Below are 16,486 nucleotides of genomic sequence, written 5' to 3' on the forward strand. Positions count from 1 at the left end.
CAGACGCAATTGTTTCGAAAATGAAAGGTTAAATGTTAAATGTGACTTTGAAAACAATGGGCAAAGCTACCTTCCCCTCTCCCCTCTTCTTGCTGTCGAAGGGAGTTGTGGAGTTGTGTATCAACAAACCAGGAAATGTTGTCATTGTGCGACCAAAAGCAACAAACCCTTCGAGAGATCAAGCACTGAGCTCTGTACTCTGTACTGAGTAACATGCCAACATTGTCAATGAACTTTTGCTGGGGGAATTTGCTGAAAATACTTTTGGGGCATAGAGACAACTGAACACGTTAAGAGCACTGAGGAGTATAGCAAATATTAACATGTGGATAAAATATGACAAAAATCAAATTGAAGATTTAATAAAGTTGAAGTGTAACTGTACAAGAATTGTTACTTAATAGATTTCCTATATTTCCTATGAATAATAAATACTTTAAATTGAAAAATAATAAAAATAATTGAACTCTTTTGCATTTCTTTAAAAATTGATTATTTTATTTTATATTCCCGCTTTTGCCTCCGCTTAAAGCTTTTTAATCCAACATTCTTGAACGATTTCCGCTCTGCAGCAAGTTTAACTCTCATCGTAAACTTTTTACTGCATAGTTTAGCCACTTTGCTTAGCCACTGCAATTTCATCTAGCCAAACAATTTGCTGCTCTAACGCATCGGAGACATAAATTTCAATTGGCTTTTAGCTTGTGCACAAAAATGCATATTAAAATACTCGAGCAGCAAAAGAGGAGAGCAACAGCTGCTGCAACTCTGGCTTTTACCTGCATTATTTTAATGGCATTCTCATAGTTTTTGCCTATTTTGTCATATCAATTTTGATTGTTGGCCATTACAGAGGCAGCAAGCAGAGGCAGGCCACAAAAGCATGCCACAAAATGCTATGTGAACTTATGAGCACACATTTTTGTGTGTGCCACAGCATGAAGAAGAAGTCGAGCCGGAAATACACACAGAGAAAAATCTCTTGGAAAAGGACATTAGGGGTGTCTGATTGTGTTGTGTGTGGCAAATAGGCAGACTAAAATGAAATTAGGTCAAGTAAACAATAAAAATCATCAGGACAATGTCGAGAGTTGATGAGCACAAGAATGTGAACAAGACAGCCAAATGCCAGCGCAATCTATCGAGGAGAGAGAGAGAGAGGAAGAGAGAAGGGGTATCAACCCCTAATGGCATAATCTTCACTAATTTAGCGCTCATTAATTTCTAGCGCGTCCTTTCTTACTTGGCCCTGACAAAAGTATGCCGTCCACTTGCCATGTTTGCCTGATGATAGCACAAAACGTAATTGAATTAAAAGTGGCCAAGCAACAGAGACAGAGATAGAAACCGGTCCTAGTCAAAGGACCACAAAGGACAACAACGAGAGGAAATCTTTAGCCATCATAAACATCAACATTGAAGCTTGGCTCAGCGTGTGTTGACAATTCTTTTTTATTATCCCCTACATTCGCTTTTTCTTTTACGTTTTTCTCATTCTAGGAAATTCCTTTGTTTGTTGTCTTTAATTAAAATTGCATAATCAAGCCAAGGACTCGAGAGCATCTAAGATATTTGCTCATCCTAATCAGCATGTCATTTGTGTAATTTGTTGTTATGCGCTAAAACTTAGTCGCTGTCTCTCTCTCTCTCTCTCTTTCTCTCTGTATCTATCTCTCGCCTCTCTAGTTTTATTGTAATTAGTTGGAAATTTACTTTCCACACACACACACAATGAGAGAAACAGACAAGTGCTTTACCATCTAATAGCTGCCACATCAGCATCAGTTTACTTTCTCACTCTCTCTTCTATCCTTTTGTTTGGCGAACAGCGGTGTCAGCACTTTTTAATTGAATTGAATGGCACGCGGTGGCATGTTGTTAGCCAAGTTAAGAGCCAACTTGAGCTCATGATCATGTTAGCTATACCACACAATCATTTGCATTTAACTCACTCGCAACTTGACGCCACAATTGTTCAACTTGCAATTTGCTTTTCTCAGCAAAATTACAAGTCAGCGAAATAGTCAAACATCGAGCGGACTTCTCATAGAGAGATGACTTCTCCACATGAGGATTAAGTGCTTCCTGCCGTCCACAATATATGATGAAATTGGCTGGCCTATCTTAAGTGCCAGCAAACTTGTGCGCCAACTTATGAAAAGTACTTCAATAAAACATAAAAAACTTGACCGCAAATATTTGTTATCTGCTCTCAAATAATGAGAGAAGTTTAAGCACAAAATTGCGCACATATACGACGCTAAAAAATAAGGATAGGAAGAAAATTACGAACATATACGACACTAAAAAATAAGATTATATTCACTCTAAGTTTAAGAAGAAAATTGCGCTCATGTCGGACACTAAAGAAGAAGGTAGAGAAAATATAATTTCACCCATTATTTAAGGACAGATAAGAAATACTTGAGGTCAAAAGCTTTTTTAACAATAAATTTAAAAAATGTTAAAATTATACTTATTTTCTTTGCAGCAAAACAACTTTTATTTAACCATACTCAATATTTTTCCCTTATATATACTTTAAGTAAATTTAAAGCTATTTTCATATCAAATATTCACTATGCTCTTTGCCAAAACTTTTGTCTATTTCAATAAGTAGCCAGCCGATAAACAGTTCAGAGCAGCAGCAGACAAGTAAAGAAATGGATAAAAATACTAGAAAAAGCAGAAATAATTTAATAAAGAAAATGTCCCCCGAAAGTCAGCGACCCAGTGACCTTTTTTTTTTTGGTGTGCAGAATTTGTGTTGGTTGGGTAGCTGTTGAAAATGGTCGGCATAAATAAAAAAATGTTACTACATTTTAGCACATTACACAAAATAAACGATGAAAGCGAATGGACGAACGAAGGAAGGCACAAGGGAACACGGACGAAGAAGAACAAACTGAAAAGAACAACAGAGGCCAACGAGGGGTTGACACAGGACTCAATGGCGATGTTGTAAGCCTGGTCAGCTTGTGATAAAAAAAAGAAAAAAGAAGAACAAAATAAAAACTGTGAAAAACTGCGAAAAACTGTTAAAACGTTTGGGCAATTTTCGAACAAGGAGTGAGGCAGAAAAAGCGAGAGAGAGAGCGAGAGAATGAGGAAATGTCACACGATGTGGGACTGGCAATCAATTCTGGCTGGGAAAACGTTTATGGCCAAGCATTTTTCAAGCCAAGAACAGGACTCGACTGCTCGAACTTCGACTCGCTTAATTAGTTTGCTGACAATGGGGGAAGGTGGAAGGGTGGTGTCAACATAACTCAAAAGGGTAGCCTATTAATCTAAATTATTTCGTTAGCCAAGCAAACAAATTAAAATAAATGTTGAACCGAAAAACGCGGCTCAAAAGTCAACAAACTGTTGTTGCTTGACTTGACTTGGCCAAAAAGGTCTCGGTCGAGGGTTGCTCGACAGCTTCGACAGGTGTCGCCGTGGCTTCAAAACCCAAATCAATGGCTTCATTAAGTGCACAAGCATGTACCAAAAAAAATGTAAAAAAAGAAAACCTGAAATGAGATACAGATATTCATATATCTCAGAGCGAGAATGAGCGCGAAGAGGGCACGTCACAATATTTATCAACAATGCCCTGTGGACATTTATTGATTAAAAAACATTTCACAAGTCTCCGTTGTCTGTGGAGTGGAGCAAAGAGCGAGGGCAACGAGAACGTACACTTGTTGACAGCCTCCGTGTCCTGGGGGCTTCAATTTCAGTTAAGAGGTCGCCATTTTGTGGTGGACCAAAATAAAAAATGCAGAAAACTTTGTGAAAATCAGATTTTAAGCTGCTTTCGCCTCTGCACCAGAATTTAATTAATAAAAATTAATTTATTTTTTCGTTTATTTCATTTTTTGTTGTTGTCACTGTTGTTGCGCACTTGCTGTTTTTACTGCTCGACCGACACGTGGCTGACAATCTGATTATATAATATTTTTCAACGCTTTTGATTCGCATTTCCATAAACAAAAACACGCACAGGCAAAATGCCAAAGGCAAAGAGGACTTACGCTTTATGCAATCAAAGTAAAAGGAAGTACAGGACATTGCGGATTTCCATACCTGAAATAAAAGAGAAAAAATAGGAGGTGAGTTTTGATTCAAAGTGCTTTAAGAAGCAAATAATTAATTAAGTAAGCCAGCTTAATGCATAATGTTGGCTAAGAAAGAGGCAGTTGTAAAAAAATATAGTACAAAATAGTTAAGTAAGCTTTAAAGCTTTATGCATAATATTTGCTGCCTAAGAAAAAAACAAATTATCTCAGCTTAGGTATCAAATTTGTTAGCTCCTCTGAAAAATTGTTTTCAATTCGAAAATTAAATGTATTTCATGGCTTAAAAATACTTTTTGACGATAAAATATTCAACACATATTTTATAGAATTGAATGTTTTAATGACAGTAAATTATTGTGCACATATTTTAGACATTTTTATTTTTGAAATGCAGTTCACTCTTTCAGTCAGTCTTTGGCCAAAGCAATTTCGTTTGCAACACGAAATGGAAACATTTATGTATGAAAAGCATTCAATACCTGTTCTTATGGCAGACCATTCAGCTGCTTTGAAATTCACAGTGATATCAAAGTGCAATTACATGCAGCACGTAGACCATAAAAACAAAAAAGTGAAGCTCAACTCGAACTCCAACTCGTACTCGTATTTTTCTTCTTTCAATCAATACGTTTCGTTACACTGATTGACAGACGGACAAAGCCAGCCACTGACAAACTGACAAACAGACAGAATGACAGATGTTTATCAGCAACATGCATTTTATGGCATTTCAACAGAAATCACACTATAAAAATTGATAAAGCGAAGGGAACATGTTACAGTTCAGTTGCGTTGGGTGACGACAGAGCAACCCTCCTTCTCTCTCCCTTCTTCCCTTTCCTGGTCAATTATCTGGGTGTAAGCCAAAGCAGAAGTCAAGTTTTGATAGGGAATCACGTAGTGAAAAAGAAACCATTAAATTTTTAACGAGCTCAAAACTGAAATTTGAATTTTTACGCGCGCTGCTCAAATTAACTCATATCTCGCCTGGAGATCTCACTCTTTAATAATCAATTCAAGGCACGTTGGCAAGGCACCTTAACCCGACTCGCATGGCTGTCCATCAAAGTGTCAATCGATAGGACACACCGCATATCAGCGACTTGCCACATGCCACGCCTCTTTCAGCACACAATTGCCTGTCTAAAGACACCAGAGTAGAAACAACAACGACAACAACAATGGGAACTTGTAGTGTTATTTGTCGCTCAGCAGTTGTTAGCCACTACAACTAAGTGACAACTTCATGAACTATTCAAAGTCTCCACTCTACTCTACTCTCTTGCCACATACACACACACACAGGTAAGCTATAGTGCTTGGAGGTCCTTCATCCTGCTGCTCGTGGCATTTGCTGTGGTCAGCGTTTCAAGTGCTTTGGCTTTAGCTTCGGCTTCAGCTTCAGCCATGGCTTTGACCATGCTCGTTGTTGTCCCTCTGGCGTCGCTTTTGCGGCTTGTCATCTGTCCGCGTTTTGTTGACACTGCCCCACGGACATGCCCCATGGACATGGACATGAACATGGGGTTGACCAGCTTTGCATTGGACTTATGGTTATGCTGCAGAATGTGTTCTTTGCTCCCACTCAACACGCAGTTGAAACCCAACGTTAATAATTCAATGCTCGCTCGCTTGCTCTCAGCATGCAATAACATTTTGATTTATTTAGTGATAATGCTGATGTCTGATTCAAATCACAGACTGGCTGTCAAGTGCCTATAATACTATATTTAATTGCCAGTGATAGCAAATGCGAATGCATAAACAAAACATGCCCAATTATGTACAGTAAATGCATATTTAATGTTCGAAAGGCAATCGATTGTGATTATGCCATCGAATAACAATTAAAAGTTACCATAAACTGCATTTTACTGATGAATAATTTTAAAGTGATATGTACCCGTTACCCGATATATATATTTCAGTATTTTTCCAATATATTAATTTACCATACTTTAATTTGGTATATTTTGAAGTCAGTTTACCCGATAAGCGATATACCAAATACCGAGTATTAATATTTTTCAGTATATTGATTTGGTATATTTGATTTGATATTTTATTTAGACTTTTTAACGCATTTATTGTGTTTTTCCACTAAATTCGGTATATTTTAGTATTTTTAGTATATTAATTTGGTATATTTAATTTAGTATTTTGGCTTTTGCAAAATGCACAAATGTGAAAAGTATGTAGCATTGAGACAGATGCAGGGAGCATTTAGATGTATTTCAGGTATATGTGTATTCGGTATATTTTAGTATTTTGTAGTAAATTAATTTGTAAGATTTTAAGAATATTACTGCTATTTTCTGCTTTTATTAAAAATAGGCGGCGTTTATATTTTTGGACTGTTTGAATGCATTTATTTTGGATTCCTACTTCTCCATTTAAAAGCGAAATTAATTCAAAAATCTTCCTTTAGAAATGGCGCATTTTTTTGGCATTTGCACAATACACAAATTAATTGAACGATTTTGTGAAAAGAATGCAGCATAGAGAAGAGACAGAGGCAGACAGCATTCAGTTGTTCATTCAGTGATTCGTTCATAACTGCATTCACATATTTGGAATTCAATTAGGGGCTTAAACGCGAATTGACGCATTATATACTCATTCAGACAAAAACGTCTGGCAGTCAGAAAAAAAAGAAAGAATATATTAACAAATTTACAACTGATTTAACAATAAATTTCGTGCAACTCGTTGCAGTTTTTCTTTTCTGTGTTTTGTGCACTGCAAATTAATGGAAATAATTTTCAAACAAATTGTTTTTAATTATGCGTATAAATAAAATGCAGCGAAAAAATCAATGTAGCAAACAGTAACATTTTTATGCGCTGTTTTCTGTGTTTTCTGCGAGTGGGAACGGAAGTTTTTAATTTACATGAATATGCAAATTTTTGCTCAACTAAATGAACTGAATGAAGCCCGCACACACACATTGTAAATAATTAAGTAAACTTTAATGAAAACGCAATGAAAAAAGTTGACAGAGGGAAAACTGTTAATGAAATTTACGCGCACTTATCGACGCCTTCTTTAAATGCCTTTAATGACTTTTGGCATTTAATTCGAGGGCAAGACAAAAGCGAGGAGCAGGAGCATGCGGGAGGGAATAGCAGATTTTTATGACTGTTAAACGTTTGAAGCGCAGGCTTTCATGTTCTGTTTTCTGTTTTTTTCATTGTGCGTGTCGTGACAGTAAAAAGCATTTTCCTTTCGTCTGTTCTCGGTTTTTTTTTCTGTTTTTGTTGGTTCATTTTTTAATTAGCCACCACATAAAAAGTGAACCCCTCCGCTGAGTTAACCAACAGCAGCAGCAGCAGCCAGCATGTCACATGTGGCGACAACAGCAGCAACAACGTGTGGCACGAGGCAGCAACAACATTGCAGCTGCCAACATTGCCACAGCATTTGTAAGGTGTCGTTACAGTTATAGCTCTCCTTTTTTATTGTATGGTATTCCCATATCAACAGAAGGGAGCGGTATTTCAGCTTTTTTGTTTTCATTTCCATTCACATTTTTTTTATGTCCTGCACAGCGCCAACTGTCAACGCTTTAAGAATTCGCTGTTGGCCACGTGAGGCCAAGATAACTATCTGGATAATGTATTTAGCTGGTCAAGTGTTAATGGTTAATGGGGAAACATTACCAAACAGTGATTGCAGTGCATAGGAAATTTATTAATTGCATTTTAAGACCAATCAAATCAATCAGCAAGCAAACAACAACAGTCAACATAACACAAATAAAGCTGACAATCAAGAACAGACCTAGGAGAATAGTAAACACAAAGTACACTACATAAATATTGTAAGTGCGCAGAGAAACAACATAAACAGCAGACAAAGCCCTTGAGAGCTTATCAGCCAAGCGTTCGATTGATAAGCGAATAAGGGAATGCCTAATTGCAGATTGATAACATTTGACTTGCAAAAATGAGGCGGCAAATAATCAAAAGACACAGCGACCTTAATAGTTCACTTTTTTTTGTTTTTATTGATTTAACACTTTATCAGAAAATAGAATAATGTAAAAATGTAAAGTAAAATTAGTAAGAAAGCTACAGTCGAGTGTTCTCGACTTGAGATACACGATAAAAGCAAAGCACTCAGGATTTATTCCTAAAATATACCAAATTAATATACTAAAAATACTAAAATATGCCAAAGGATATACTAAAATATACCAAAGGATATATTTAGTATATCGAAATACTAACACATTTGCCTTAAAGTGAAATACTAGATACTAAAATATACTGAAGGCTATATTTAGTATATTTAAATACGAATACATTAAAACAATAGAATACAATATATACCAGATCCAAAAAATACTAAAATATCCCAAAGACTATATTTTGTATATTGAAATACTATAACATTAAAGTACAAGCATAGAGTACAGTATATACCATATATTAAAAATACTAAGTTATACCAAAGTTTATATTTGGTATGTTCAAATACTATTACATTACTACTACTCTACCAAAAAGGACAATTTATACCATATACCTAAAAATATTTCATAAATAACTTCTACTATCTTTTCTTTGACCTTATCGCAACAAAAATTCTTTTTAATAAGTCAGTATTATATTGACTAATTTTTAAAGCTTTAATATAATCTGGAGTAGGTAAAGAATGTATAGAAAAGCTGCTGCCTAGAATTCTCATTAATTGCAGTCATATATTTAAAAGTCTCTAGAAACTAACGACACATGCATTAATTGTGCATACATTTGGAATAAATAACTTTCTATATCGCGCTAATAAACATCAAATTAAATATTAAACATATTGCCCACACGACTTGCTCCATAAATAAAAGAGAGAAACACTAAAAAAACATAGAAATAAAATGCAATTGCATATAATTTATGCAAATTCCAAGCGAGCTCAGCTAAATGCTTTTAAATGAATGCTAACGAAAAACGACACATAAAAAATACAGAGATAAAATAAAATAAATACTGTTTGTTTGCACAAACGTTCAACACAGTTTATTTACCTCCGCAATACTTTATAAAATGAATGGGAAAAACTGTTTTATACCAATAAAATTGCTGGGTATCTTTTAGCTGTGCCACTAATTGATTCTCCCATTTTATTGCTAATTTAAATGGTGAATAAATAAATAATGATGCAAAGTGTTGGCACTGCGGTCTTTAGTTTATGCATTTTGTTTCGTTGACATTTCTATGGACACCTGACACGATATTTTATGTGTGTTAAATAAATTATTTTTCGCGGCCATTCTATAGTAGCTCATTTATTATTGTAAATTAGAAAAGCCCAACAATGCGCATATTTGCATAAAATGTAACGAATTCAAACAAAAAACTGTCGCATAAGAGATTAATTGAAATTAATAAACAATGTAATTTGTCAAGCTCCAAACATTGTTCATATTTTTTTATTCAAGAGTAATATGAATATTTTGCAAATTTAATTTATTTAATTATGCAATTTAGTCGAGTGTATTAAAATGATTAAATGCAGCAAGTCACTAAAAAAATACCAATAAATTATGAATTGATTAAATTCAATCTAATAAACCTCAAAATAAATATACAAAAAACAGTAGCGCACTAAAAAAACCAAATAAAATACTCGTATAACGTTATTAAGAGCAAAGTTAAGTAGAATTTCAGAGCAGTAAATCTCAATTGCTGTCAATAAAGCTGGCAGCAAACTCGTAAGTAAACCCAACAAAAAATATTTACAGAGATTTACTTTGGACTACATGACAAATGCATTTGCCCAAATTTCCCCCACATTTTGCCCGGTAGCCATAAAAACAATTTTTTAAAAAAATGTTCACACAAAGTAGTAGCAACAATAATAAAATTTTAATAACATTTTTTCGGGTTCACTGGGCGGGGTCAACACGCTGGCTGATGCCCACATTTTGCTGTTGGGTCGTTAAATTTTCAACACAAATCAAAACAAAAATTATAAACTAAAGTGCAGACGACAATCAATGAAAATGGTCAGCGGGCAGGCAAGGAGAGTGAGACTGGACAGTTGTCAACCGAAAACTAATTAAATTAAATCAATAATAGGCGGGCGGGCGGTCAGACAATCAGCTCTAGGGGCACAGAGCGATCGGGTCCACAGGGATTAAACAGAGCACAGAGCCCACACAATTAAAACTTGTGCCCCGAAAAACACACAGTTGACAAACAAAAACGAAAAACTTTGAAATGAGCAGCAATCGACATTTTTCGAGGGTCACTACAGAGGAGCAGATAGAGGAGCTGTAGTGAGGTAGGCTCCGGCTCCGGCAAAAGTAATTATATCACAAAACATTTATAATTTCTCCACTGTTGGCGCAAAAAACCTTGACAATTGCCTTGAAACATGCAAAACGCGCATAAATTACAGCAACAACAACAAAAAAAGTGAAAAACTGCGGCGAAAAGTACTAAAGTATAAAAGGAAAATCGCTGCGAGAAAAGCAGAAAAACATTTCCCAACTGGACAACAAAATGTAATTTTGCATTTAGCATACACAACGAAAAGGGAAAAAAAAACATTTCAGAGATAAGCATGCGAAAAGTTAACAAACAACAACATGCCACGCCCACTTTGGCGCCCACCATCAGCAACATCATCGTCACCCGCAGTGTATTTGACATTTATGGTGGAAATAATTAGAAGCTTACTTATTGGCCAGAACAGCATGAAGCGTGAAAGTGAAGTGGAAATTATAATAATAAAACAGAGCGATGGGCGATGGAAGGAATATGGAATGAACTCACGATAGTTCCGAGTTCCGAGTTCACAGTTCACACACAGTGAAAAGAGATTGCGAGCTTGCCTCTTTGTGTGTGGCATTCAGTTAATGGCAGAGATAATTATTTATTGCATAAATGAAGCGAGGCTTTGAATAAAACATTTGTGGTATTAAAAACGAGGCAGTATTTACAGCCGTTGATAAAAGCTTTAAGAGAACTTAAAAATATTCAAATTACTGAGGAAATAATTTAAAAATTAAACTGAGAGATAAGAAAATGTTGAAAATCTAAAAAACTATATATGTATGTAAATAATTCTTGGTTAATACGATAACAACTTCACTATCTATGATTCCCGAAAATTTGTTTGCAATCAGATAAAAATTGTATGAGTTATTTAAGACAATCTGGTATATTTTAGTAATATATGGTATATATCGAATGCAGTACTATATAATAAGCTTAGATTATTAAGGTAATATGGTATATTTGTTTAAGATAATCTGGTATATTTTAGTAATATGCGGTATATTTTGATTGTAGTACTATATCAATATACCAAATATAGCCTTTGGTATAGTTGAGTATTTTTGCGGTACATTAATATGGAAAATAAAAATTAAAAAATAAATTTTAAAGAAAAATCGCATATATTTATTAATAATTTCCAGCTTTACTTTAAGAACATCAATTATAATATCCCAAATTTCCCAAAGTAACTTACAAAAACACCAAAATGATTCAAGTGCCAGTCTTAGTGTTTTACTGCCTTCTTTTCCATCCACAAAGTATATTCCATAAATAAGCTATAGCATTAAATATAAATGTGTATCCTAAAAGTTGTTTTTGCTGTTGCTATTTTCGTATTTTATGAAGATTTCGCCGCTTGAATTGAGCTGTCCAACAATTCAAGACCCTTACTCTAATGTTTTTGCGCATTAAGTTGTTGATAACTCGGCACCTGTCTGAGGAATAAGATGGGAGAAATGGGTAGCTTCGATGGTGGTTGGAGACTTTACTGTGTTTTAGGCCAACACTTGGCTAATTACGGCCCAATTACAGAATGTATTCACTTTTATGTGGCAGCAGGTCCCAATATAATTACGCAGAAAAATGAATTACATAATTAATAAACAAATTCAGCGCAGTGCTAATTAACTGCCTAGAAGCAGAGGCAGAAGCCAAGAGGCCCAGACAGTTGTCGAGACAGAGAGAGAGAGAAAGAGAGAGAGAGAGGGAGATGGAAGAGCATAAGAATGGAGCTGAAGCAGTGAGTGTGTCAGGAGTGGGAATTAAAGCAGCAAAAGCCCAAAGTCAATGCCCAAAATGAAAGGCTCTTCAAAACACACCCACAAAACACACACACCCAAGCACACACACACACGTACACAGTTGCTAACACACACACATACACATTTAGAGGAGAGGATAACGCATGTAAGCAAATGGTAAATGGTAGAAGGCAGAAAGCATATCGACTTAATTGCTGACAGCAGAGCATTAGACGCGACTGCGATGCGATGGGTGGCCAAAAGAGAGAAGGGAAAAAAGCAACAAAAAAAGTGGAATAGGAAATGTATGAAAGAAAGAGAAGAGATAGAGTGTGGAAGGCAAAGAAAGATAGAAATAGAGTTATAGAGCGCTTGAGGATGTGTGAGCGTGTGGTGTGCCAATGAGCATTGGTGGATCAGCAAAAACCCCAAAAGAATGGGTGAAAAGACATAAATGATGGACAAGCAGATGCCCTAGAATTAAGCTTAGAGTAAAAGATATTCTCTATATTAGATTTATGATGTTAGAAAACTACCTGAAATAAATAATTGCTTTAAATGAAACTATGTCATTAAATGAAAAATGCATCTTAGATAGTCTTTAGGGTGAAAAGTCAAGCCAAACAGGCGCCCTAGAATTAAGTTTACAGTAAAAGATACTCTCTATATTATGTTTATGAATGAAATAAACATTTGCTTTATATGAAATTAGATCATTCAATGAAAAATGCATCTTAGATACGCTAAAGTAGCTTAAGAAATAATAATATAATTTTATAGAAGACACTCTATGTTATTCGTCGAAGTAAGTTGAAAAAAAAACTGAATAAAACATAATTATATTTAATTAAATTCTTATGGTTAATAAAAAATTATTTCCTTACATAGAAAGAATAATAAATTTCTATATAAAATATAGAAAATGGTATTTCAATAAAAGAAAGAATACAAATATTCCATACAAGACATTAAAGGCTATATTTCAAACTGATGTCAAATATAACTCAATATTATTAGTATTACAAAGTTGATGAATACTTAATACAACACAGTAAATATTTTTATTTCAATTCTTGTGTTACATTAAAAATGATTTCCTTACATAGAAAAAATAATAAATTTCTATATAAAACATTGAAGATGATATTTCAATTTGATGTCAACTATAATATTCATATTTTAAATAATTGAGTTGCTGTCAGAGTTTTCGATTTGTCTTTTGGGACTACGAGCCAAGTTTCGTGACAGCACCCACACTATGAGCATACCCTTATCAAAACTCACAACAGGGTATGTCAACTGCGCAGCGCAATAAAAACGTAAATTAAACAAAAAGCAAGTAACAAAAGTTACGTCACAATGAAAATCCCTTTTCAAATGCTGTCAAACACACAAACACACAAAAATAAAAACAACATTTGCCATTTGGCAGTCAGGTAAGAATAAACTCCTTGATGAGGGGGCGAAAATTCCTGTGTGTGTGTGTGTTTGCCTTGCTTAATTCAAATAAAATTGCTCGGCATTTGCCTTTTGGTTTTTGTGTGCTGAAATTATTTTGTCACAAATAATAATAAACTAAACTTGGAGCCCAGCCCCAACAAAACATGCGCTATAATTTAGCAGGCATTTCATTGTTCTAGCCACTTTTCCCAGGTGCATAATTTGCAGTCATTTTTCACGGCAAACAAAACTTATACTATTTAGTTTTTTCTATTTGCTTTAGAGTGAAATGCTTTCCCCTTGCCCTACACAAAAAAATGAAAGTACTTGCCACAAAAGGCAGCGGCTAAGTGGCAGTTTATGCTGCCAAAGAATATTCCGACATATGCATTACCTACTCGACTCGACTCTCCTCCAAACTGGATAAAGTCATGCCCCTTTGGAGCATTTGCCACAAGCTCAGGGACTCACATTTTATTCCCTGGAGTCTCGTGCTTGGCCAGTTTAGTTTGGCTAGTGTGTGTGTGTTTTCGGTATGACAGTGATGCATGCTCGTAAACATTTTAATTGGCACGCATTACTCGACTCGGAGAGAGATGTGCCCAGATAAGGTAATGGTAATTGATAAACCCATGACATAATGTCCGCATGCAGCATATGCTGGCAGGGTTTTTGTTAACCTTAACAGAGCCATAACAGTAAAAGAGAACGTTGGCAGTAAAAGCCAAGATTCCGCATAATTCTAACAAAGTCGCATCAATGGCAACAGGAATAAAACGGTTGTATTAAAAACATTTTTGAATTTGTATTAAGAAATACGATGGAAGATAAGATAAGATTCATAAGATAACGATAAATATTTTAAAAGAGTTAAAACAAAAAAGATAACTCCCAATAATTCTAACAAAGTCAATGGCGACAGGAATAAAACAATTGTGTAAAAGAAATATATTAATTTGCATTATAATAGTGTATAATGTAAGAAATAGGATGGAAAAATAATTTATCATATGATAAGTTAACCAAAAATATTTTAAGATAGTAAAAAAAAAAAAACTTGATATTTCATGCAAGAAAAAATGTTTCTCATCTTATAAGAAATATAAATACTTGGAAAGACTTAAGCGAAACATAAGATGAAAAATATGAAATAATGTAACATTTCTGAAGGAATCTAACATCTCTTTAAAGCTCTTTCTATTATATTACATTCATGTTTATTCAAAAATACAACGTAATACAACAAATAGCATATCAATCTATAAGAACTCCATAACTATTTCAATACACATAAATACAAAAAAAAGAGAAAAACTTCAAAAACTAAATAGTTAATCATTTTGTAAAATATCTATAAGTATGATGAAAAAAAAACCAATTAAACCAAATAGTTTCTAATTTCATAAATTATATGTAATAAATAAATAATTAAAATATATACAATTTATTATCAATCAACCAGAAGTAAATAGTTCATCTTTTCTTAACGAATCTATAAGAATTTTAAAGCCCTTAAACGAAATATTATATTAAACGAATCAAAAGAAATAGTTTCTAATTTCATAATTAACACTCTTAAACGAAACATTAAGTTGATGTTATATTTATATTTAATTTATTAAATTTTCATTATCATGAAAAATAAAATTTCACAAGGAATTCCATGATCTTAAAGCACTTAAATTGGACAATCATAAGTCCGTTTCTCGCAGTCGAGATTGATATCTTAAGTGCTTCCAATTAATTTAATAGCTATAGAAGATGTAGTTCAATTAAGTGTGATAAAAAAGAAAGACATTTGAAAATAAATGTAGTTAAACATAACAGTTAACTAGATGTATTAAAAGGCTTATAATAGATAACATTATGATATACCACAATAAAAAAGCAAATACAAAACAAAACCAATCAATAACATTTCCATTTAAAGACAAAGCTAAGTCTTTAGTTAAAATATAAAGTTGAATTTCAAATACATGAATCAATAGCAGCAAACGAGCTGAAAATATATAATGTGTATATATGTATGTGTGTGTCTGGATACGTATCAAAAACTATTTTATTGTTAGAAATGGCAACATGAACATTGCCCCACGGTTGCACATGGATAAATGGATGAAGAAGCAGCAAAAAAAACGTCGAAGGAGAGAAAATGCGACCATGTTAAATGGAACAAATTCAGTGCAATCATGCGGCAGCCACACAGGGGACAAAGGGGGGTGGGAATGTGTGTGGCACAGATGCGGGGCACGATGTGGCACATTGTGGTGGTGGTGACTAAAACATATAGACACAGAGAGAGAGCGAGAGGAAACATGATGCACTTTGATGGCGTCATAAATTCAGCACAGCAATGAGAACAGCAATATGTTTATCCTTATACAAGGATATAGCCAGGATGCATAATAAACTGCAAATTAATGATTCGATGTTCGCTGGAAATGTGAGTGAAACAAGTACTATAGTGGGAAAGTACGCGATGACAGGGCTAAAGACACAACGATATTGCATTCCCCTCACTCTCTTTTTAGTTACCTGTGTGTGCCCAATACAGGTAGCAAAGGTGTGAAAAATGTCACAAGGCAACAGAATTGTGTGCAAAAACAAATGATAGAGAAAGACCGAAAGAGAGAGAGAGAGAGAGTGCAGTTTAATGAGTTTTGGTGTGGCTCTGATTCAGCTCGTGCCTTCCTCCTCTTCCTCTCTCTCTCCTCTGACTAGGCTTATCTTATCAACACTTTCGTTGTCACTTTTCGGCTGTCTGCGGGCCTGGCCTAAATGTTGATTGAGGAATGCGCTGTTGCCATTGCGTGTGTCATCATTCAACCTCAACCTGGAGTTCTACCCACTTTTTTTTTCGTTCGTTTTGATTTTCGTCAGCTGCCTTTTGCCGCCTTTTTGAGTCAGCTGCCTTCCCCCCTATCCGACAACGGATTTCTGCTTGTTGTCCATTGTTCCA

The 16,486-nt window shown here is 34.7% G+C and overlaps 1 protein-coding gene across 4 annotated transcripts in view; it reads right to left on the bottom strand.

Moving 5' to 3' along the window:
• Positions 1-16,486, bottom strand: part of LOC117563330 (E3 ubiquitin-protein ligase TRIM9) — a 113,826-nt gene that overhangs the window by 92,035 nt on the left and 5,305 nt on the right. Inside the window, exon 2 of one of the 4 annotated variants that reach the window (XM_034241598.2) lies at positions 3,803-4,071. The exons of the other annotated variants lie outside the window; for them this stretch is intronic. Within the exon in view, the coding sequence (XP_034097489.1) occupies positions 3,835-4,071 (237 nt within the window). The 3' untranslated portion in view covers positions 3,803-3,834. Of the gene's footprint in view, positions 1-3,802; positions 4,072-16,486 lie in introns of those variants that run through there. 4 annotated transcript variants of the gene reach the window in all.

The sequence above is a fragment of the Drosophila albomicans genome, chromosome 2L, assembly GCF_009650485.2.
Source record: "Drosophila albomicans strain 15112-1751.03 chromosome 2L, ASM965048v2, whole genome shotgun sequence".
NCBI classification, from domain to species: Eukaryota; Metazoa; Arthropoda; class Insecta; order Diptera; family Drosophilidae; genus Drosophila; species Drosophila albomicans.